The 25,783-nt window shown below is 40.0% G+C and overlaps 1 protein-coding gene across 1 annotated transcript in view; it reads right to left on the bottom strand.

Annotated features, from left to right (window-relative positions):
- Positions 1 to 20,840: 20,840 nt before the first annotated feature.
- The window catches only part of mst1rb (macrophage stimulating 1 receptor b), a 176,834-nt gene continuing 171,891 nt past the window's right edge, over positions 20,841 to 25,783 (bottom strand). Inside the window, exon 21 of the mRNA XM_076268443.1 lies at positions 20,841 to 21,480. Within this exon, the coding sequence (XP_076124558.1) occupies positions 21,264 to 21,480 (217 nt within the window). The 3' untranslated portion in view covers positions 20,841 to 21,263. The remainder of the gene's footprint in view (positions 21,481 to 25,783) is intronic.

The raw sequence follows: 25,783 nt of genomic DNA, 5'->3' as shown, positions 1-25,783 counted from the left end.
CAATGAGAGTGTCTCTCGTATGAAAATTCCTGACACTTCCCACCTGAAGAATTAACGCAAGGCTTTGTCGGGTCTTCAGCCCCGAATGTTTAAAATGTATATAGCCCTGAATATCATTTTAAAAGTAGTCTGACAAAGCTTATTGTTTTGTGACACAGCTAAACACTGGTACCTCATAGAACGTCTATGACATAGCATAGGTGGTCGCAACTCACAAAAGTAAAGCAGATAGAAAGAACTCACGCAAATCTAGCCTACAACACGCAGACAGCTTCATGTGCAGGGGAGAGAGCGCGCGCACAGGTGCTTTATGATTGTTGGCTTCTGATGGTATCTTGCTAATTCACTGAACTGCATTAGGTGACACAAATGGTATTGCCTTTATCTTATAACTCCTTGTCTGAGCGACTACCAGGCCTATGGTTTTTAAAAGTCAGATGTTCCCTGACAAAGACATTCGAAAATTAAGAATCTTAGTAGTATATTATCATGAACTATCTGTCAAAAATAAGCCCCGCCCTCTGAAACGTCATAAATCACGTGATAGCCACGCCTCCTTTTTATGCAAATTAGCCATGTGGTTTTTGCCACGTGTTGTTTGTTATTGTTATTGTTTTGTGAGTCATGTGACAGTCATGTGACTGGTGTCAAACAATACCCCGCCCCCCTGGGCATCCATATTGGATGTAGTGTCATGTGACAGTCAGGTGACTGATGTCAAACCCCTGGGCGGCCATATTGGCCCCCAAACCCCCATGTGTGTTTTGTTGTTATTATTATGTGTTATGTGATAAACTTTGTATGAAATGTATAGGAGTGTTAATAGCTGGAAATAAACTTATAGTATGCTACTAGCATAGCCAATAACCTGTTTAGCATGTTGTTAGTGGTTTTGGTTGAAAAATGTGTTAGCTAGACGCTATGCATTGTAATGTAACCTTTATAACTGAAATCATGGTGGTCTTAGGTGACAAAAATGATAGTCTATGATCCCCCTACTTTGTAGGGGTGGTGTTTTGTCCGGGCATGTCTCTGAGTGTATTGTTTGAGACCCCTTTCATGTGGGGGGTCTGCCTACTACTTACGTACACTAGTGATGATCACATTGTAAAAGAACTGTATGGTTTGTCAGAGTTTCTGGTTGGTTTTATGTTCGAATCTAAAATGTATTTCACTCGCATATTTATTCTTCTATTTTTATTTTGTAGCGCCATCCCATGATCTAGCTGGTCACTGTGTTATCAGCCTCGAAACATCTGGTCTCTTGTGCGCTGACGAAAACGATTTGGGAACGACGTTCGGGGGATCTGAATTAGGTGCTGCGACAAGCAGTAAATCTACATCTGGTACAGAACCAGGCCCGGAGTGGGTAATCGGGAGAATCGGGAGAATTCCCGGTGGCCCGCTTCACTTTTGGGCCGGTCGAGGGAAAAATATTGGCATTTGTCACGTTAATCTATCTTCTCTTAAAGTTGGCTACACACGTTCGCATTCTATGCCTAACACCGCAGCCTCTGCATGGGTTGTTCTCCCCTCCCAAGAAGAGTTAATTGGTTGGGTCCATATAGCCCGTCTTTCCTAAAAAGTTTTCTCAGATACCAGCCGGGCCGGTCCTACCGTAGTGATAAGCGTCAGGGAGGATGGATGGTAGAAAGATGCCATGAGGGACTGAAAAGGCCAGGTAAAAAAGACGAAAAGTACTGGAGTGAAATGCTGCCAAATGTGCCATGTTTCCAATGTTCCTGTTTTTGAGGAGGACAGACATAAGTGGCAACTGGTAAAGAGAGATAGCCATGATTATAACATCGTAATTGGGCTAATAACCTACTGGACGTTGTAGCGTTGTCAACCTATTCGCAAGTAACATAATGAATTAAAATATTAGCATTTTGGTATCATCCAATATGGCTATTCATAGACTTTGCAAATATTATGCAAATATTGATAACAAAACTCAAGCTTGATCTGTGTATGCAGTAGCCTATAGGCCTAAAAACAAAAGTAGCCTGAGCAGCAGATCAGCCAGTCCCCCGCAATGATGAGCCCGAAATGAACTATGACTATAGGGACAAGTAGAAAGGATAATAGAGTTAACCATATGAATTAAAGTTATTTTATGGAAGAAAGAACAGTAGGCTATGACAGCAGTAGGCTGCTTGATCAACCTATATGGCTTGTTTGCTCAGAAGTGGGTGTAGTAAAGGAGAAAATCACCAAACAACAACATGATAGCTGACCCATGCAGAAAAAAACATGTAAACAATACCGTAGTTCAATATGCCTCTTAGTGGAATTGTGGGATGCATTTCAAATGCTTTATTTCTTCCTTCCTGTTTTTGTTAACTTATCAACCTATCCTTGTGGAATAGTGGAATATTAGCCTATAATAAAAACTACAGGATAGTAAGAGCTGAAATGATGCCTTTTTAATCCAATTTCCACCACCACTAAAAAAGGGGGCCGGTCTTGGGCCTGAAACTTCTGGGCTGAAAGGTGGCCCCACTCCGGCCCTGTACAGAACCCTTACCATCTTACGACCATGTCTATTGGAAGGATACTAAGAAGAGACGTTATAACGATTCTGAAGATCTAGCCATAACTGCGAGGCCTGCTAAGCATTTTACTGGGGTAACGCAAGTGATACGGGGTAAGTTGATATTTCCCAATAGTTCATTCGTTCCCCTTTTGATAAAACAGCTGTTGTTACGGGTATGTTTATAACTGTGACACCCACTTTGGGGTAGAGTGTTGGTCTAAATCATTACCGTGACCATTTGGAGATCTCTGTAATTTTAATGTCTAGTTGTTTTATTCTCCATACATGTATGCCTTCTAAGTGTAGCATGGTAGCATAATGTGTTTGCGGTCATTTCATTTGCAGAAAACGACGCGCACGATGACTTGATAGGTCTTGGAAACGCATCTATCAACAGGGGGAATACACATTCAAAGGACTATCAAACTAATGTTAATACTCAATCAAAGGACATTAACCGTGTGGATTTATGGAGTGATACTATACTAAAAAACTGGATGTCAAACAATTTCCTCCAGTTGAATTCTGACAAAACAGAAGTCCTCATCATTGGATCCCAGCACATAGTGAAACAAATGATACCATCCTTAGGTCCCTTTCAATTTTTAGACTGTGTAAAACCTGTTGCAAAGAATCTGTGGTACAGATGGTTTGACAATAATTTAAGCTTTGAACGTCACATCACAAAGCTCATACAGTCTTGTTTCTATCACCTCAGAAATATTTCCAAGATTAGTTCCATCTTAACTTTTAAAGACACTGAGACCATTATGCATGCATTTATTTCTTCACGTCTGGATTACTGCAATAGTCTTTTTTCTTGTCTGAACCAAAAATCTATAAAGAGACTTCAAACTGTTCAGAATTCAGCTGCCCGGCTTCTTACTAAGACAAAGTACTAAGACATTACTCCTGTTTTAGCCTCACTGCACTTGCTCCCAGTAAGCTTTAGAATTGATTTTACGATTCTTCTGATTACTTTTAAAGTTCTACATGGCCTGTCTCCCAACTACATATCTGATCTCCTAGTACCTTATACACCAGTGCGTACTTTAAGATCATTTGGTAGTGGTTTCCTAACTATTCCTAAGGTCAATCTCAAAACTAAAGGGGTGAGAGCATTTAGTGTCAGGGCACCTAGGCTCTGGAATGACCTGCCTGATGAAATCAGGTCAGTCAAGTCAGTATGCTCTTTTAAATCCCTCCTTAAAACACATCTTTACAAGCAAGCCTTCCTTAGTTTTGTTTAAGTAATATACTTCATTTTGTGTTAAGTTTATTAAGTTTTATTTCAGTGTCAAGTTTTATTTCAGTAAGTTTTATTTCAGTGTCAAGTTTTATTTCAGTAACTTTTATTTCAGTGTCAAGTTTTATTTCAGTATCCTAAGTTTTATTTCAGTGTCAAGTTTTATTTCAGTAAGTTTTATTTCAGTGCAAGTTTATTTTCCTTTTTCAAATTTATGTTAAGTTCTAATTGAATTAGTATATATTATCTGATTGTTATATTATTATGTCTTATTTGCATTTTCATATATGTTGATATTGTACAGCACTTTGTAACTTTGTTTTGAAAAGTGCTATATAAATAAAGATTATTATTATTATTATACAGAACTCGATTTTGACGACCTATCTGACGCGACTTTACTGGAGGCTGCGGATGCTGTCGACCCGTGTGAACTACATGAAAGGTCAGATTCGTTGAATGTTTCTGAACCTGGGGGTGGCTGGGCCCTCTGCAGATTTAGCAGTGTGTGATGTAAACACAGTTCGCTATAATTACACAGATGTAGAATCAGCATTGGATAGTGTTGAGCTGAGACTAAATTATGCTAGATCTGTGGCTCGTAGAGCTACGGATGTAATAGGTCACACAGTGGCAGATCTGCTTATTGGTGCTGTGGAAACTCTGCAAAAGATTAGACGGGATCATATAAAAAAATTGAGGCTGTTATCGATGGCATACTGAAATGAAATGTTACTTTAATGATGATCTGAATGGTGTTTAACCTCGGTGTGATAGATTGTTTATACGGTTCATGTTTATTTTTTCTTTGTTGTTGTTTTTTACGGCTATAATTGCGGAAGAGTAGTAAACATGTGTAATATAGTTTAAATTTGTTGAGTAATCAGTGAGTAGCCATGCCCCCGCCGTAATAAGCGTAATAGAAATGACAGTGGGGGCAATGATATTGACCCGCCTGATAAACGTACCAGAGATGATCAGACAGATTGTGTTTTTTTTATTTTTTTTATTTAGCACTTGTAAAAAGACAGAATCAGAGAAGAAACAAAGAAAGTAAATCAGTGCAGGAAGAGGCAGTAAGCCCAGACTGGCTTATATGAGGCCTCCACCTAAAAAAGTAACATAACACCAAGAGCCACAAAAAATATCTAAACAATATAAATTAAAAGAAAAAGAAAGAAAAAGTATGAACAAACAGTGTAAGCACTACAGTAGAAGAAACTACAATGACAGAAGTCTTCAGGAGAACCAGCTATAGACCAGCAATTAAATTATCCTTTAGGCATCCTTTAAAATGATTAGTAGTAAAACATTTCAAGGCCAGATGTGAATTTTTTTTCCATATTTTAGCACCCCTATAACGTATGGAAAATTGAGCTTGACATGTTTTAAGTTGAAGAGGGTGAAAATCATTAGCTTGCCTCGTTACATATGAGTGAACCTGTGAATTAGTTTTAAAATAGCACTTAAAGTGCTCAGGAATCTTTCCATTACAATTATATATTTCATAAATAAAAACACAGGTTTGAAGTACATTAATATCATTCACAGTAAGGATTTTCAATTCTTTAAATAACGGAGTAGATGCAGCACACCATTTAGAACAGGTTGCAATTCTAACAAAACGCTTTTGAATGACCAGTAATTTCTTAATAGTGGAAGGAAAAGTACTTGCCCACACTAAATTACAATATGAAAGGTATGGATAAATTAAACTATAATAAAGAGTGAGGAGGCAATTTCTAGAGACAAGATGACTAACCCTCCTAATTATCCCAATTGATTTATTTACTTTTTTGCTAACACAGTCTACTTGATCCTTCCATTTTAAGGTTTCATTAACAATAACTCCCAAGAATCTGGTTGATGAAACTTGCGGTATCTCTGTAGACTCAATTTTAATTTTACATATGTCATTAGGGTATAATTTTTTACCTCCAAAAATGATGAAATTAGATTTTTTTAGATTTAAAGATAGTTTATTTAATTTGAACCAAGTGGCATATGCAGATAAGCCAGCATTTGCCTCTTTCATTAAAACACTGAAATTTGAATGTGAAAGAATCAAGGTAGTGTCATCTGCAAACATAATAGGAGAAAGAAGGTTAGAAACATTGGTCAAATCAGACAAAAGGATAATTCAATGCATAAAAGGTTTTTGTCTAAACCAAATATACTTAAATTTAAAGAACTGCTTGCCAGGGTTTCTTGGGATGATGTATATGAGGATGGTGATGCTGAGTCAGCATATGCAAAGTTCATGAAAATCATTGGCTCTCGTTTCAATGAGAGTTTCCCCTTGGGCAAATCTAAAAAACTTACTAAGGATTTTAAGAAACTTTGGTTTACAACTGAATTACGAAAGCAATTAAGGAAAAAGAATAAACTTTACAAAAAATATATTTCTAATCCTTCTCCTTTAAATCATAGTGTGTACAAATCATATAGAAATACTTATAGTCACTCAATTAGATCTGTAAAAAACAATATTTTAGTGAAAGATTTGTGCAGTATTCAAGTGATATTAAGGCAACATGGAAAACCATAAATCAGCTGCTATCAAGGCAAAATTCCACTGCGGGGTTACCTACAGAGTTTCATGATGGTGATAGGTCTTAGAGGGTGACACGGGAAGCAATTTTCACTCCCGTCCCATCCCGAGCCCGCACAAATACTCCCGTCATATCCCGATCACGTGACAGCCCCCCCAAAAAAATTCTGTCCCGCAAAATCCCGAGAGAAAGACTCCCGAATCCCGTCCCGCTCCCTATGTTGATGTCTAAAGTTATCCGACTGTTAGGCTACAGTAGCGTGCGGTGATCATACATTTTGGTAGGGCAGAAAGCCTTGTCTAACTTTTCTTTAATAGCCGATCATTTTGGGCTACATTAAAATTACATATTTTACAGTACTTTGCTGTAGGCTATGCTTAAATAATTTCTTAGTTAGATCTCATCCCATCAGTTAAGTTTGCACCAAAGATTCTAGAACAGAGCTCTGTTCTAGAATCTTTGGTTTGCACCGTTCTCATCACGTTAAACCAGCGAAGCATAGCAACGTTGTTGCTATGAGTAAACAAAACTATTTTTTGCGTTCCGCCAGGTTATGCGATAGATAGGCTAAATATATTGAGGAATGCGATCGTCGAGGTGCCATGCCCCAACATTGCATGACACATTAAACTCAACGAGAATCGCTTTTCCCGGACAGCTCGTGCAATTGAATAGAGCCGTCCTTTGCTGACACTTTCGCCTGTAACTGTTTCTTTGCATCCATTTTGCCTCAGGGCCTATCTGAAGCTGATTGATTGTGAACAGGGCAGCTGCTTGTCTTGCTCTGATAGGCTACCAATCAACAACAAACGTATTGTGGGTTGTAATTGGTTATCTTTTCTAAAACGAAATGTCTCACGTCTTTGGGCGCACTCACTGCATTGCAGCGTCATTTTTTTAAGTTAATAGCCTAATTTTTGGCTTCCCGCCAGCTCCCGTTTATTATTTCCTGTCCCGTCCCAATCACGTTACCAACAGTGAAATTTTCTCCCGTACTGCGGGAAACCCACGGGAATACCGTGACCCGCGGGAGTCCCGAAAAATTGTCACCCTCTAATAGGTCTCTTAAGAATCCTTTGGATATAGCTGAAAAATTCAATGATTTTTTGTCAATATTGGGCAGGAATTGGCAAATAAAATCTCTGATTGCAATGGGAGTCCCTTGGACTTTATTCCAAAGATATATCAAAGGATTTCTTCTTTTAAGCCCCCTGACCTTGAGGAAATCAGTGAAATAATTGACAAGCTAACAACTTCATCAGTGGGTCATGATGGTATTCCAACTTTTCTTGTCAAGGAGATAAAACAAAAAATACTACAACCACTTGTTCACATTTTCTCCTTGTCCCTGAAAACAGGCATTGTGCCTCAGGACTTAAAGATTGCCAAGGTTATTCCCTTGTATAAAACAGATGATCCATGTTGCTTTAATAACTATAGACCAATATCAATTCTGCCTTGTTTCTCAAAAGTACTGGAAAAACTGATTTACAGGAGGATTATCCTCCATTTAGATTCTAATGAAATTCTGTATAAACACCAATATGGTTTTCGAAAAAATCATTCAACTTCACTTGATAGACAAGGTTACCTTGGCTCAAACCAAAAAATAATATATTTGTAGTATTTTTATAGACTTGTCAAAGGCATTTGATACTGTTAACTATTCTATTTTATTGGAAAAACTGCATAAATATGGCTTTCATGATCTTACATATAAGTGGCTAAGTAACTATTTATCTGATCGAAAACAGTTTGTCTGTGTAAAGGGTTGCAATGGTTGGATTACCCTGTGGTGTTCCACAGGGTTCTATCCTGGGACCTTTATTATTTCTTATTTATATTAATGATTTGGCCAATGTTTCTAACCTTCTTTCTCCTATTATGTTTGCAGATGACACTACCTTGATTCTTTCACATTCAAATTTCAGTGTTTTAATGAAAGAGGCAAATGCTGGCTTATCTGCATATGCCACTTGGTTCAAATTAAATAAACTATCTTTAAATCTTAAAAAATCTAATTTCATCATTTTTGGAGGTAAAAAATTATACCCTAATGACATATGTAAAATTAAAATTGAGTCTACAGAGATACCGCAAGTTTCATCAACCAGATTCTTGGGAGTTATTGTTAATGAAACCTTAAAATGGAAGGATCAAGTAGACTGTGTTAGCAAAAAAGTAAATAAATCAATTGGGATAATTAGGAGGGTTAGTCATCTTGTCTCTAGAAATTGCCTCCTCACTCTTTATTATAGTTTAATTTATCCATACCTTTCATATTGTAATTTAGTGTGGGCAAGTACTTTTCCTTCCACTATTAAGAAATTACTGGTCATTCAAAAGCGTTTTGTTAGAATTGCAACCTGTTCTAAATGGTGTGCTGCATCTACTCCGTTATTTAAAGAATTGAAAATCCTTACTGTGAATGATATTAATGTACTTCAAACCTGTGTTTTTATTTATGAAATATATAATTGTAATGGAAAGATTCCTGAGCACTTTAAGTGCTATTTTAAAACTAATTCACAGGTTCACTCATATGTAACGAGGCAAGCTAATGATTTTCACCCTCTTCAACTTAAAACATGTCAAGCTCAATTTTCCATACGTTATAGGGGTGCTAAAATATGGAAAAAAAATTCACATCTGGCCTTGAAATGTTTTACTACTAATCATTTTAAAGGATGCCTAAAGGATAATTTAATTGCTGGTCTATAGCTGGTTCTCCTGAAGACTTCTGTCATTGTAGTTTCTTCTACTGTAGTGCTTACACTGTTTGTTCATACTTTTTCTTTCTTTTTCTTTTAATTTATATTGTTTAGATATTTTTTGTGGCTCTTGGTGTTATGTTACTTTTTTAGGTGGAGGCCTCATATAAGCCAGTCTGGGCTTACTGCCTCTTCCTGCACTGATTTACTTTCTTTGTTTCTTCTCTGATTCTGTCTTTTTACAAGTGCTAAATAAAAAAAATAAAAAAAACACAATCTGTCTGATCATCTCTGGTACGTTTATCAGGCGGGTCAATATCATTGCCCCCACTGTCATTTCTATTACGCTTATTACGGCGGGGGCATGGCTACTCACTGATTACTCAACAAATTTAAACTATATTACACATGTTTACTACTCTTCCGCAATTATAGCCGTAAAAAACAACAACAACAAAGAAAAAATAAACATGAACCGTATAAACAATCTATCACACCGAGGTTAAACACCATTCAGATCATCATTAAAGTAACATTTCATTTCAGTATGCCATCGATAACAGCCTCAATTTTTTTATATGATCCCGTCTAATCTTTTGCAGAGTTTCCACAGCACCAATAAGCAGATCTGCCACTGTGTGACCTATTACATCCGTAGCTCTACGAGCCACAGATCTAGCATAATTTAGTCTCAGCTCAACACTATCCAATGCTGATTCTACATCTGTGTAATTATAGCGAACTGTGTTTACATCACACACTGCTAAATCTGCAGAGGGCCCAGCCACCCCCAGGTTCAGAAACATTCAACGAATCTGACCTTTCATGTAGTTCACACGGGTCGACAGCATCCGCAGCCTCCAGTAAAGTCGCGTCAGATAGGTCGTCAAAATCGAGTTCTGTATAATAATAATAATAATCTTTATTTATATAGCACTTTTCAAAACAAAGTTACAAAGTGCTGTACAATATCAACATATATGAAAATGCAAATAAGACATAATAATATAACAATCAGATAATATATACTAATTCAATTAGAACTTAACATAAATTTGAAAAAGGAAAATAAACTTGCACTGAAATAAAACTTACTGAAATAAAACTTGACACTGAAATAAAACTTAGGATACTGAAATAAAACTTGACACTGAAATAAAAGTTACTGAAATAAAACTTGACACTGAAATAAAACTTACTGAAATAAAACTTGACACTGAAATAAAACTTAATAAACTTAACACAAAATGAAGTATATTACTTAAACAAAACTAAGGAAGGCTTGCTTGTAAAGATGTGTTTTAAGGAGGGATTTAAAAGAGCATACTGACTTGACTGACCTGATTTCATCAGGCAGGTCATTCCAGAGCCTAGGTGCCCTGACACTAAATGCTCTCACCCCTTTAGTTTTGAGATTGACCTTAGGAATAGTTAGGAAACCACTACCAAATGATCTTAAAGTACGCACTGGTGTATAAGGTACTAGGAGATCAGATATGTAGTTGGGAGACAGGCCATGTAGAACTTTAAAAGTAATCAGAAGAATCGTAAAATCAATTCTAAAGCTTACTGGGAGCAAGTGCAGTGAGGCTAAAACAGGAGTAATGTCTTAGTACTTTGTCTTAGTAAGAAGCCGGGCAGCTGAATTCTGAACAGTTTGAAGTCTCTTTATAGATTTTTGGTTCAGACAAGAAAAAAGACTATTGCAGTAATCCAGACGTGAAGAAATAAATGCATGCATAATGGTCTCAGTGTCTTTAAAAGTTAAGATGGAACTAATCTTGGAAATATTTCTGAGGTGATAGAAACAAGACTGTATGAGCTTTGTGATGTGACGTTCAAAGCTTAAATTATTGTCAAACCATCTGTACCACAGATTCTTTGCAACAGGTTTTACACAGTCTAAAAATTGAAAGGGACCTAAGGATGGTATCATTTGTTTCACTATGTGCTGGGATCCAATGATGAGGACTTCTGTTTTGTCAGAATTCAACTGGAGGAAATTGTTTGACATCCAGTTTTTTAGTATAGTATCACTCCATAAATCCACACGGTTAATGTCCTTTGATTGAGTATTAACATTAGTTTGATAGTCCTTTGAATGTGTATTCCCCCTGTTGATAGATGCGTTTCCAAGACCTATCAAGTCATCGTGCGCGTCGTTTTCTGCAAATGAAATGACCGCAAACACATTATGCTACCATGCTACACTTAGAAGGCATACATGTATGGAGAATAAAACAACTAGACATTAAAATTACAGAGATCTCCAAATGGTCACGGTAATGATTTAGACCAACACTCTACCCCAAAGTGGGTGTCACAGTTATAAACATACCCGTAACAACAGCTGTTTTATCAAAAGGGGAACGAATGAACTATTGGGAAATATCAACTTACCCCGTATCACTTGCGTTACCCCAGTAAAATGCTTAGCAGGCCTCGCAGTTATGGCTAGATCTTCAGAATCGTTATAACGTCTCTTCTTAGTATCCTTCCAATAGACATGGTCGTAAGATGGTAAGGGTTCTGTACAGGGCCGGAGTGGGGCCACCTTTCAGCCCAGAAGTTTCAGGCCCAAGACCGGCCCCCTTTTTTAGTGGTGGTGGAAATTGGATTAAAAAGGCATCATTTCAGCTCTTACTATCCTGTAGTTTTTATTATAGGCTAATATTCCACTATTCCACAAGGATAGGTTGATAAGTTAACAAAAACAGGAAGGAAGAAATAAAGCATTTGAAATGCATCCCACAATTCCACTAAGAGGCATATTGAACTACGGTATTGTTTACATGTTTTTTTCTGCATGGGTCAGCTATCATGTTGTTGTTTGGTGATTTTCTCCTTTACTACACCCACTTCTGAGCAAACAAGCCATATAGGTTGATCAAGCAGCCTACTGCTGTCATAGCCTACTGTTCTTTCTTCCATAAAATAACTTTAATTCATATGGTTAACTCTATTATCCTTTCTACTTGTCCCTATAGTCATAGTTCATTTCGGGCTCATCATTGCGGGGGACTGGCTGATCTGCTGCTCAGGCTACTTTTGTTTTTAGGCCTATAGGCTACTGCATACACAGATCAAGCTTGAGTTTTGTTATCAATATTTGCATAATATTTGCAAAGTCTATGAATAGCCATATTGGATGATACCAAAATGCTAATATTTTAATTCATTATGTTACTTGCGAATAGGTTGACAACGCTACAACGTCCAGTAGGTTATTAGCCCAATTACGATGTTATAATCATGGCTATCTCTCTTTACCAGTTGCCACTTATGTCTGTCCTCCTCAAAAACAGGAACATTGGAAACATGGCACATTTGGCAGCATTTCACTCCAGTACTTTTCGTCTTTTTTACCTGGCCTTTTCAGTCCCTCATGGCATCTTTCTACCATCCATCCTCCCTGACGCTTATCACTACGGTAGGACCGGCCCGGCTGGTATCTGAGAAAACTTTTTAGGAAAGACGGGCTATATGGACCCAACCAATTAACTCTTCTTGGGAGGGGAGAACAACCCATGCAGAGGCTGCGGTGTTAGGCATAGAATGCGAACGTGTGTAGCCAACTTTAAGAGAAGATAGATTAACGTGACAAATGCCAATATTTTTCCCTCGACCGGCCCAAAAGTGAAGCGGGCCACCGGGAATTCTCCCGATTCTCCCGATTACCCACTCCGGGCCTGGTTCTGTACCAGATGTAGATTTACTGCTTGTCGCAGCACCTAATTCAGATCCCCCGAACGTCGTTCCCAAATCGTTTTCGTCAGCGCACAAGAGACCAGATGTTTCGAGGCTGATAACACAGTGACCAGCTAGATCATGGGATGGCGCTACAAAATAAAAATAGAAGAATAAATATGCGAGTGAAATACATTTTAGATTCGAACATAAAACCAACCAGAAACTCTGACAAACCATACAGTTCTTTTACAATGTTATCATCACTAGTGTACGTAAGTAGTAGGCAGACCCCCCACATGAAAGGGGTCTCAAACAATACACTCAGAGACATGCCCGGACAAAACACCACCCCTACAAAGTAGGGGGATCATAGACTATCATTTTTGTCACCTAAGACCACCATGATTTCAGTTATAAAGGTTACATTACAATGCATAGCGTCTAGCTAACACATTTTTCAACCAAAACCACTAACAACATGCTAAACAGGTTATTGGCTATGCTAGTAGCATACTATAAGTTTATTTCCAGCTATTAACACTCCTATACATTTCATACAAAGTTTATCACATAACACATAATAATAACAACAAAACACACATGGGGGTTTGGGGGCCAATATGGCCGCCCAGGGGTTTGACATCAGTCAAAGATTGTTAAGGCGGAGCAAGATACTTCGTCGTAGTTCATGTCTATGGGCGCGAAATGGGGATCGAATCCTGTCTGCATAAAGAGGCGTGTCGATGACGTATTGATGAGCGTACGTTGCAACCCGCCAACAGCAGCGGCATAAATAACCGGCGCACACCTGATATAAAGTCGATTTTCTCCAGACTGGAATCCTCAAAAATGCTAAAAATGTACCTGAAATGTTCACAAGGGTTTGAGGATCATGAAAACGTGCCCGAAATTCACATTCCTAACTCTATAGAACTAAGACCTTAGCATATGTGGTAAAATTCTGAGCTATGCCCATAGACTTCAATGGAGCAGTCGCTGCCTCTGCTCTGCATAAAGGGGGATTTTGACCCCCCCCCTCGTGCGATCCGGGTTCCCGGAAGTGGCTCCTGATGAAGTATCTTGCTCCGCCTTAACAATCTTTGCATCAGTCACATGACTGTCACATGACACTACATCCAATATGGATGCCCAGGGGGGCGGGGTATTGTTTGACACCAGTCACATGACTGTCACATGACTCACAAAACAATAACAATAACAAACAACACGTGGCAAAAACCACATGGATAATTTGCATAAAAAGGAGGCGTGGTTATCACGTGATTTATGACGTTTCAGGGGGCGGGGCTTATTTTTGACAGATAGTTCATGATAATATACTACTAATGTTTATTGACTTGAAAAATACACTAATTTTTGCAAACTCCCTTCATTCAAACCTTGAAGACATCGCGGTCTGGTGCGCTATGTAGATCGTTTCTCGTACCATTTAATTTCTCAGAATTTAGGTCTACTATAGGCCTACAATAACGTCATCACCAAATACATCTTTTATTTTTAGTTGATCAACCACAAAGAGTAGCATAGGCCTACTGTGCACAGTGCACTGACGACTGTAGCAACCCAAGGTAACCAGTTGTTGTAGATGAGAGGCAACCCCTTGTTTCAGATAGCCTGGACAACATGTTACCTGGGTGTTGCCTACAGGTACGTTATCAATTAATGGTAGCCTACAATAGTTAATTGATTCGCGTAACATATTAGTTGGCTCAAAGAGTAGGGAATCAGGATGGAGAGAGTCACGCGTGTGTTGCTTTTGCGGGATCGAATCCAGTTTAATGCTAGTTTTCAAAACATATATTTTTTACATGTCTTTTGTCCGATTGGCTGTAATGTATCCGAGCGCTCATGGCGTATGAAAAGCGACTTAAAACCGCCTAAAACAACTTGTTTGTGAATGTCTGACAACTGCTGCAGCGCATGCACGCGCAAGGAAACCAGTAGGTGGAGAAACCAGAAGGCACACAACGCCGGAGAGCACGATTCATTGGCGCTTGCATGTTCGGCCGTATGTCTACGAGCGCACCTGCCTACCATCAGGAACAGGCGCGTAGCAAGCGTGGGGGATGTGGGTGTTATAACGTACACACTTTTGCTGGAACACGATTCTATCCCCCACACTTTTTGTCAGATTAAAATGAAAGTAAAATATGGAAATAAACGCTCCCGTAAAGAGTTGGAACCGTATCTACCGCAAACACAGAGACACAAATGACAGTTTTTGTCACAATGTAGAAATGCAGGAGACAAAGTGAAAGAGGCGGTGCGCGCACCAAGGCCCTTGTTGTTTCTGCAGAAAGACCTTTGGCTACTGTTCTCAGAGCATTATGCTTTCTCTGTCTATGATCTGCAGCTTTTCTCAAACTATGGGCCTCCTCAACAATTAACCTACTGGTCCACGTAGCCGCGAAATTAAGTTATGCCCGGTGCTTCACACGTCTGATCATTTGCAGCAAGATTGAATGTATGGAACCGCGGAATGAAAAAAAAAATAAACTAGGCTAAAAGTTTCCCGAATCAGAAATAGGCCTACTTTTTAATTTGGTGTCATCAAGACCAGGCGCACCTGCAGGTGTACGTCCGTACGCACTGTGCGTACCATCAAGCTACTCAACAACAGAAAATTTCCCTTGTGTGTGTGTGTATTCACACCAAATTGGCCTACCATACCTTCCCAACAATGCACAGTATGCCTTTAGCTGCATGCCATCAGGCTATTTACCATTTTCTATTACGTAAAGTTAGTGAACACGTTATCAAAATTAACGTGCACGCATTTTGTTTGAGTAGGAGAGAGAATACGCACGCAGACACGCAATAGGCTACTTGTTGTTTTCTTTTACTCGGCTATCTATATATGGTTATCAGCACACAATGTTGAGCTAATTCACTAACTCAATACTCATCATGGATATCACAAGTTTAAACAACGAAAACAGAAAGGATGTAGGCAGCAAAGCTAGGAGTTATTCCAGAAGTGCAAGAACAAGGTAGGCAATCGGTGTGCTTGTCAGAACGTTAGACTGCACTAAAGCCAGACGTCACGTTACGCTAGAACAAAACTAAAGGTAACTTTAGCCTGTATAGGGCTGTATCAAGTTGTCCAAATGAATAGGTCATTGTAGACATTGTCGTTGTATTATTGCATGTGGATGTTGTTATGCTATGTAGGCTACTTTTTTGCTGACCAATGCACAGACCTAAAACGGACAAATATTGTTCACGAGTTAATTTTTTTTTTGCGGGGGGGGGGGGGGGGGGGGGGGGTGATGGGTGTGCGTACCATAGCATTAATTCCTGCAGGCGCCCCTGATCAAGACATAGCCCAGTCAGCACACATACGTCTCCAAGACACTTGGAAAATATCTGAACAGCTTAATTACATCGTGTTCCATTTAGAACGTCTTATTTGATCTGATCAAACGTCGGCGGCATTTCACTGTCAATGTGTGTCGTAGTGCTACATCATACTGGAGATCTTAATGTCTTAAATACGATTGCTTTCCATTTAAAACATCTTATTTTGATCTTACAAACGGCGGCGTCAAGACACATTTGAGTTCTACATCTGAGAACTAAGATTTCCAGCATGTAGAACTCAAATAGAACGCTTATGAGCGCTCATGCAATGTGTGCTTCCCTGCAGCAAGTGAAACTGGAGGTAAGGTGGACTAGAAGCAACAATAGTTTAAACTACGTAGCCTAGCTTCCTGTAACCATCAATGAAAAAAGCATAGAAACTGCAAATCATAATCTTTAAATTTACATTAATTAAGCTGGCTATATGCAACACTATCTATTTATATTCCCTTTGCATATGTTAGGGTAGACTTCAAACGTTTTTGAATTTGAGCTTACAGTTCTGTCACTATTCTGTGTCCGTGATACCTCGAAATTAGGCTGCTGTCTGTTAGGCAATTTATTGTAGCCTGCTAACCCATATGCACAAAACATAATTTCTGAAATGATTTCTAGATTTATAACATGAGATATGTCTCCATGTAGGGTAGTGTCAAATAGTGAAGTGATAGCAGGTAGATCATGTAGGCCTACATGTCACATAAGCCACACATATGAGGGGCGCTGCTTCTTCTGTCCCCCCCAAACTGCATTAAAATGGTGTGTTTAGCAATCAGAATTTCAAAAACATTTCGGGGGAGAAACTCCCGGACACCAATATAGTCCGCACCCCTCTCAGAAAATACTTACAATGTCCCTGTAGGGAGTTATTTATAATTTGGCCAGGTTGTTTCATTTTCCTATCCCACAACCCCCACACTTTTAAAAAGCTTGATACGCCTCTGGTTAAAGCCTCCCCTAGAATTAGGAGGAGGGGGGTCATGGGGGGACGACTGCCAAGCAAGGCCCACGTCAATTTCTGACAATTCATGGCAGTTTTCGGCAAATTGCCGTGAACAGCCATTAACCGGAACTTCCAAGACAATCTACAGTGATGCATACTGACGAAAATCACACTTTTCATGCAGTGTTAGTGTTTAGTGTAGTGTGGGTAGTGTGTAGTGTATTAGTGTGTGTAGTGTGTAGTGTATTAGTGTGGGTAGTGTGGGTAGTGTATTAGTGTGTGTAGTGTGTAGTGTATTAGTGTGTGTAGTGTGGGTAGTGTATTAGTGTGGGTAGTGTATTAGTGTGGGTAGTGTGTAGTGTATGTAGTGTGTAGTGTATTAGTGTGGGTAGTGTATTAGTGTGTGTAGTGTGTGTAGTGTATTAGTGTGTGTAGTGTGTTTTAGATTAGATTAGATTCATACAGACAGATATGCATGGCCATAGTATGAACCGTATAGACAGATATGTGTGTGTGTATGAGTGTGTGTGTGTGGTGTGTTTGTGTGTGTGTGTGTGTATGGTGTGTGTGTGTGTATGGTGTGTGTGTGGTGTGTGTGTGTGGACCTCATATGAGTGAAGGGAAGCATCCTCTCTTCTTTTGCTGCTGCAGCCAGAGACAGCTACACCACACTGCCCTCTACTGGCACACACACACACACACACAACACACACACACATGCTCATCATAGATAACACACTCACAGCGCTGTGAGAAAGCATTAGTCCCTATTTCTTTTAATGTTGCATATTTGTCAATAAAATGTTAGATAGATAGATAGATAGATAGATAGATACGTTATTAATCTATTATTAAACAATTTTTAGTTTAGTAAGACAAAGGCAACGCAAACTAATTTAAATATTAGGTAAAGATAACCTGGGTACCCTGCTGAAAAAAAACAGCTAGAAACCAGCTTATGCTGGTAGCTGGTTTTAGCTGGTATGTGCTGGTTTTCTTCCAGCTCTTGCTGGTCTTTGCTGGTGTAGCTGGTTGGGCCACCAGCTGGATATGCTGGCGTGACCATCTGAGGAAGATGGTCATGCTGGTGTGACCAGCATGTCTTGTGGGATACAGCTGGTGCAAGATGGTCATGCTGGTGACCAGCCTGTCAAGCTGGTCATGCTGGTTTGCTAGAATGACCAACATAAGCTGGCATGGCCAGTTAAACCAGCACTATAGACCAGCAACACCAGCTAAAATGACCAGCTTGAGGTGGTACGACAAGCAAAGTATAGTATACTTTTTTGATCCCGTGAGGGAAATTTGGTCTCAAGTCCAGTTACAAGTCCAGAGTGCTAACCAGTGGGCCACGGCTGCCCACTAGAGTGCGTAGTCGGCAGGAAACCAGCTGAATTACCATCATAAGCTGGGAAAACCAGCTGAAGGTATGTTTTCGCAAGAGTTTTGCTGGTCTAGCAGGTCAACCATCTTAGGATGGTCAAACAAGCTGGTTAACAAGCTGGTCAACCAGCAAACCACCTTTAGCTGGTCAGGCTGTTTTTTTCAGCAGGGTAAAAACTTGTGCAGTTTTTAAATGATGATTTCATTTATTTAAGGAAAAAATCATTCCAACCCTACCTGGCCCTATGTGAAAAAGCAATTACTCCCTTAGTTACTAAATTAACCAATTAAGCAAATTTAACTGGATTCAACTTCACTAGACACACCCAGGGATGATTACGGCCTTGCTGAATCTACACATCACTTAAATAGAACCTGTCAGGCAATGTGAAGTTGGCTAAATCTACTCATCACTTAAATAACCTGTCTACCGGTCTTCAAAAGCACAGTAGTATAGTGACTGGAGCAGTCGTAGTAGTAGTAGTATAGTGAGTAGTAAAGTGAGTAGTATAGTGACCGGAGCGGTAAAGTAGTATAGTGAGTAGTATAGTATAGTGAGTAGTATAGTGAGTAGTATAGTGACTGGAGCGGTAAAGTAGTATAGTGACCGGAGCGGTAAAGTAGTATAGTGAGTAGTATAGTGAGTAGTATAGTGACCGGAGCGGTAAAGTAGTATAGTGAGTAGTATAGTGACCGGAGCGGTAAAGTAGTATAGTGAGTAGTATAGTGAGTAGTATGGTGACCGGAGCGGTAAAGTAGTATAGTGAGCAGAGCGGGAAAGTAGTATAGTGAGTAGTATAGTGAGTAGTATAGTGACCGGAGCGGTAAAGTAGTATAGTGAGTAGTATAGTGAGTAGTATAGTGACCGGAGCGGTAAAGTAGTATAGTGAGCAGAGCGGGAAAGTAGTATAGTGAGTAGTATAGTGAGTAGTATAGTGACCGGAGCGGTAAAGTAGTATAGTGAGCAGAGCGGGAAAGTAGTATAGTGAGTAGTATAGTGAGTAGTATAGTGACCGGAGCGGTAAAGTAGTATAGTGAGTAGTATAGTGAGTAGTATAGTATAGTGAGTAGTATAGTGAGTAGTATAGTGACCGGAGCGGTAAAGTAGTATAGTGAGTAGTATAGTGAGTAGTATGGTGACCGGAGCGGTAAAGTAGTATAGTGAGCAGAGCGGGAAAGTAGTATAGTGAGTAGTATAGTGAGTAGTATAGTGACCGGAGCGGTAAAGTAGTATAGTGAGTAGTATAGTGACCGGAGCGGTAAAGTAGTATAGTGAGTAGTATAGTATAGTGAGTAGTATAGTGAGTAGTATAGTGACCGGAGCGGTAAAGTAGTATAGTGAGTAGTATAGTGAGTAGTATGGTGACCGGAGCGGTAAAGTAGTATAGTGAGCGGAGCGGTAAAGTAGTATAGTGACTGGAACTGTAAAGATGTATTTTGTGTTCTTGTTCACTACACAATCAGCTAGACATGCTGTTTTCATCATTTCTGTTTGCCATTTTGGGAAAGATAAAGGCACGTTGTTGTCTCTTCCACCAAAGAAGTGTCAGGATTAGCTATAATGCAGTAATGAGGAGGAAAACATTGATGTGTGTAGTGGATAGAGGCTGCAGTCAGCCATCCTGTCTCTTTGGCTACAGCTTTAACACCTCAGAGGCCCAAGTTTAAAGGCAAATGGGGTGACCCCTCTCTCCTCTCACTATAAATGGTGTAATAAGTGGGCTGACTTGCTGTGGAGCCATCCAAGGCATGCCCAGTGTGTTTGTAGTGTGAACTGCACGGGGAGCTTTAGGTTAGGTTGACCCTTGTGTGTGTGACCCCAGATATGGATGAGGCATGGCTTTACAGATCAGGAGAAATCTGTCAGGAGGATATGTGAAGGATACCTATATCTCTCTCTGTGTACGGTATGGATTTGCACACTTTCTGAAGGGGAGGGCTCTGTGACTACACTACAGTTGAATATGTCCTCTGACTGCAATAGAACCCTATGAATTTGGGAAATGAAAGTCATCTAAATGAAATAGTCATCAAAAAAATGACATTATTTTCTATAAACTTTGGTTTTGATCAAAATCATTACTTTATGTCCCTACACGAAGGCTATTTATTTTCCAAGGCGGACTACACTATGATAATATTACCATGATATCATCACTTTATTGCCCAAAATACAGTTACATTTTAGTAAACTTAATTTTCAGTAAACTTAATTTAGTTAATTTCTAAAAGATTACACATTAAAAGATTACACGATTAAACATCTTTTTAAGGTATACAGTAGGTGATCATTCATGCAATAGAGGGTTAAATCAAGTGATGAAGCAGAAAGCCCAAAACCACACATTTGTTAACCTTCAACATTTAATAAAAATGTTTTATTTATTAAGTTCCACAATATAACTGTATAGCAACGTATCACTAGACACAGAAATCCAGGCAATATTTACTATCATTTACACAGACTTGCTCAATTGTATTGTGCAAAATATACACACACATTAAGAAGGGATTTTATTTTCTTCAAATAGAAAAATCTGACAAGCTTAGTTTTATAAATGACTGAAAACAACTCTGTGCCTCTCAGCAGTGTGTGTGTGTGTGTGTGTCAGTGCTGCCTCTCAGCAGTGTGTTGGGAGGTGTGTACACACACATGGCCTACTGCTTACGCTAAGCACACACACACATACACAGCTCACAGTAAGAACCAAGCACCCCCCCCCCAACACACACACGGCTTGATGCTTTTATAAATAATCTCTTTCATGATGGGTTGACTTCAGACCCTTGGTTGCTAGGAGATGTGTTGAGTGGCGGGTGGCTACGTGGACTCGGCGTCTGAGCTGTCCTGCTCGTCGGCGGAGTCGGTCAGGGCAGGGTATGGCCGCGGCTGGTCCAGGTTAACGTAGGTGACGTTGAGGCTGATGTAGTGCTCCCCCTCCAGCCCCGACAAGATGCTCATCACCTCGGCAACCAGCGAGCTGAAACAGGGTCGCCGGTCGGCCTCTGGATCCCAACAGCGCAGCATCACTGCGTATCTAAGGACCAGCGGTGGGGTAGGACAAGGGTTAGGGACAATAACCTAAACCACACAATAATGCCCTAAACCACACAATAATGCCCTATACCACACCATAATGCCCTATACCACACAACAATGCCCTAAACCACACAATAATGCCTTAAACCACACCATAATGCCCTATACCACACAATAATGCCACACAATAATGCCCTAAACCACACAATAATGCCACACAATAATGCCCTATACCACACCATAATGCCCTGTACCACACAACAATGCCACACAATAATGCCCTATACCACACCATAATGCCCTATACCACACAATAATGCCCTTTACCACACAATAATGCCACACAATAATGCCCTAAACCACACAATAATGCCACACAATAATGCCCTATACCACACCATAATGCCCTATACCACACAACAATGCCACACAATAATGTCCTATTCCACACAATAATGCCCTATACCACACCATAATGCCCTATACCACACAACAATGCCACAAAATAATGTCCTATACCACACAATAATGCCCTATACCACACCATAATGCCCTAAACCACACAATAATGCCACACAATAATGCCCTATACCACACCATAATGCCCTATACCACACAACAATGCCACACAATAATGCCCTATACCACACCATAATGCCCTATACCACACAATAATGCCACACAATAATGTCACACAATAATGCCCTAAACGACACAACAATGCCACACAATAATGCCCTATACCACACAACAATGCCACACAATAATGCCCTATACCACACAATGATGCCCTATACCACACAACAATGGCACACAATAATGCCCTATACCACACAACAATGCCACACAATAATGCCTTATACCACATAATAATTCCCTTTACCACACAATAATGCCCTATACCAATATCTTTAAGCTAACAATATTCAGACCAGCCCAAAACCTTAGCGGCCCACTAGGAATCCTCCCGAAGCTTCAGATTAGCTACTCCGGCTCTATACCACACAACATTCCTCTATACCACACAAAAAGCCTTCTATATCACACAACAGCCTTCTATTCCACACAACAGAACCCTATACCACACAACAGCCTTCTATACCACACACCAGTCCCCTATACCACACAACAGCCTTCTATTGACGTTTTTCATGTCAACAATCCTTCAACAATCGTGAATATTTTGTTAAATGCACATGCAGAGGAGGGGCAGCGGGCTACGAGAGAGAGCGGGGCGGGGCAAGGAAAGGCTGCGTGCGTAAAAAGCGCAGCTCAATGGCAATGCAAGGATTTGACCTTATATTTTATTTAAATTAAATTAAATGATTAGTCAATGTATGGGAAACACTGATGTCTTCCCTCTGAAAGTTGACACAAAATCAAACAATAATTGATCATTTAACTTCAACTGAACAGCGACTTTGGTAGGCAGACTCAGCAGTCAGCAGACGTTAAAACGGTAGCCTAGAGTTATAGCCAGCGTCAGTCAGCATCATGTAACATTAATGGCGTTAAAGTCATGAATCCTGTAACATATATTATAACATATAACAGCGATGGCTTATTCGAAGACGATCTGAATGGATATATAACCACCCAGAAAAACTCAGAATGTGAGTGATAAAGTTCATTAATTGTATGAAACTTTTTATTAGTTATCCATTGCAGCATCGGCTATAGGCTGTTATGCTAGCTCAGGCTTTAAATATGCTGTTATTTTGGTCATGTGGACTTGATTAAACGGGTAAAGATAATTCATAAACTGCTTATTTCTTACATGACTGAAGCAGTAGCCTAGGTTCAACAGTGGAGTTTGAGGTTGCTGTGTTAAGTTGTTGTGTGTGATCGCTAAAATTCATAGGATCAAATCAGTTTATTTTGACATACAGGAGTTAGCCTAACTGACCTGTAGGCTATAACACATAAGCCTATTCTGTTTTCATTTATTAGCATTTGTTGTGATTATATAATCAAGTGACACTCATGATAACTTGAAACAGAAGGACAGAAGATAGGTGATTGATGTCCACAAGCACGAATTTCACGAGACAAATTAGAACAAACTGTTCGGGTAAAATATTCTTGCCATGTTTAAAATGCTGCCCTTCATAGCCTATCTCTGGCAATTCATTTTTGGATGACTGTAGATAGTTAGCCTGACGAGCCAGACCCACATTAAAATGTAGGGTCTGGGCACTCACCGTTCGCAGTGCTCAGTCCGAGGGGCGGGATAATCGGTTGTCTTTCAAATCCCCTCTGTACGCAACAGGACAGCGCTATACAGTAAGTCCCATGCGTTTCCAACCAGCGGAGCTAGTTGGCTAGTTCAAACTTTTGCCAACTTAATAAAAGCCTAACTCGTGTCACACTGTTCGCCAACAGCAACATCCATCTTATTTGTTTTCAAGTAGCAGGGAATTCAAGCCAAATCATTGCAACTCTGCCATCAATCATTATGTTAAGCCCGCCTAAGACTCTATACACGATTTGATTGGCCTGATAGAAGTTTAATTTTTCAAGCTCACAAGCCAACGGAGAGTTGCTAGACTAGCCCTGGCAGCAAATGTAATTTGCTGCCGCTAGGGTGCGTCTAAATTTCTAGGCTAGTAGATAGTTGTATTTTAGCCTACATCTTCGTAGACAGTAGCCTAGGCTACACCATTAGGCCATCTTAAGAATAAAAGACTTCACGGCTGCTAACGAGCATCCTCCACATCATGAGGATAGGTAGGCTAAACGGTCGTTCGTCGCCTTTTTGCTTCTTATTGTAAAACCAACTGTTAGAGCCTACACAAGTGCCCTATACCACACAAAAAGCCTTCTATACCACACACACCACGGGGGCAGCCGTGGCCCACTGGTTAGCACTCTGGACTTGTAACCGGAGGGTTGCCGGTTCAAACCCCGACCAGTAGGCACGGCTGAAGTGCCCTTGAGCAAGGCACCTAACCCCTCACTGCTCCCCGAGCGCCGCTGTAGCAGGCAGCTCACTGAGCCGGGATTAGTGTGTGCTTCACCTCACTGTGTGCTGAGTGTGTTTCACTAATTCACGGATTGGGATAAATGCAGAGACCAAATTTCCCTCATGGGATCAAAAGAGTATATATACTATACTGATACATTAGCCCCCTATACCACACACCAGCCTTCTATACCACACACCAGCCTTCTATACCACACAACATTTAGTTTCTTTTTCTTTCGGTCCACGGTTCCATAACACCATTCAATTGTGCCACAAATGAACAGACAGCAGCGCTGGGCATATAGCCTTAAATACTGAGGGCCAGCAATCTACTCTTCGAGGAGGCTCATAGTTTGAGAAACACTGCAGAGCATAGACAGAGAAAGTTGCTCTGGCAGCGGTTAGTAAATTAGAATTAACATTTTATTTTAGTGTGTAGTTGGTTTTACTATTTGTGCACTGGCCAGTTGTTCTCGCCCCACTATTCCCATCTAAAAGTCAAATAAAATAAAGTAAAATAAAAATGAATAAAATAAAAGTTAAAAAGAAGAGATAAAAGAGAGGAGCTGTAAAAAAAGACACAGGGTGGTTTAAAACTTTAATTTAATTTTTCATTAAGACCTTGTGGGTGTAGTGTTTGAAGTTTTAAAATCCACAATCTCTCTGCTCTTTTCCTCTGTAAAATTGTCCAGCCTGGGTTCCCTTCAAGGCCACAGACCCTCAAATGTGTGATGTTGTGCGTCTGGAAGTGTGTGACGAGATAAGTGTTGAGTGTATTTTTGTGTATGTTGTGCAGATGTTGTTTGAGGCGTATGCGTAGTGTATGTCCAGTTTCCCCGATGTACAACATGTGACAGTGAGTGCAGGTGATAACATATACTAAATTGGGAGTGTCTAAGTTTAATGGATTGGTGGGTGCAGAACAGTGACTATGAATATTGGTGATAAAAAGGTGAGGGGTGAAGTGTACGTTTTCTTTAGGGGGTGGGGGTTGTAAGTGACGGGTGAAGGTGGTGCGTATGAGGAGGTCTTTGAGGTTTTTATTGCGTCTATATGCGGAGATGAGTGTGTGGTGTTGGAAGGTGGGGTGTGTTGTTTGGAATTCAGTATAGTGTTGTTTCAGTGTGTGGTGAAGGTGTTGTATGCCGTGTGAGTAGATGCCAATAAGGGGCAGGAGATGGGGTGGGGTTAGGAGGAGGGTTGGGGTTAGGGTTAGGGTTAGGAAGAGGGGTGGGGTTAGGGTTAGGAAACGGGGTGGGGGTTAGGGTTAGAAAAGGGTTTGGGTTGGGGTTAAGGTTAGGAAAAGGGTTGGCGTTAGAGTCAGGGTTAAGGTAAG

The sequence above is a fragment of the Alosa pseudoharengus genome, unplaced genomic scaffold, assembly GCF_046254945.1.
Source record: "Alosa pseudoharengus isolate Yale_2024_CS ecotype anadromous, Long Island Sound unplaced genomic scaffold, YU_APseudo_1.1 YU_APseudo_1.1_scf_5, whole genome shotgun sequence".
Taxonomy (NCBI): Eukaryota; Metazoa; Chordata; class Actinopteri; order Clupeiformes; family Clupeidae; genus Alosa; species Alosa pseudoharengus.
The sequence above is the reverse complement of the archived record's forward strand: the minus strand, read 5'-3'. Positions and strand labels throughout refer to the sequence as shown.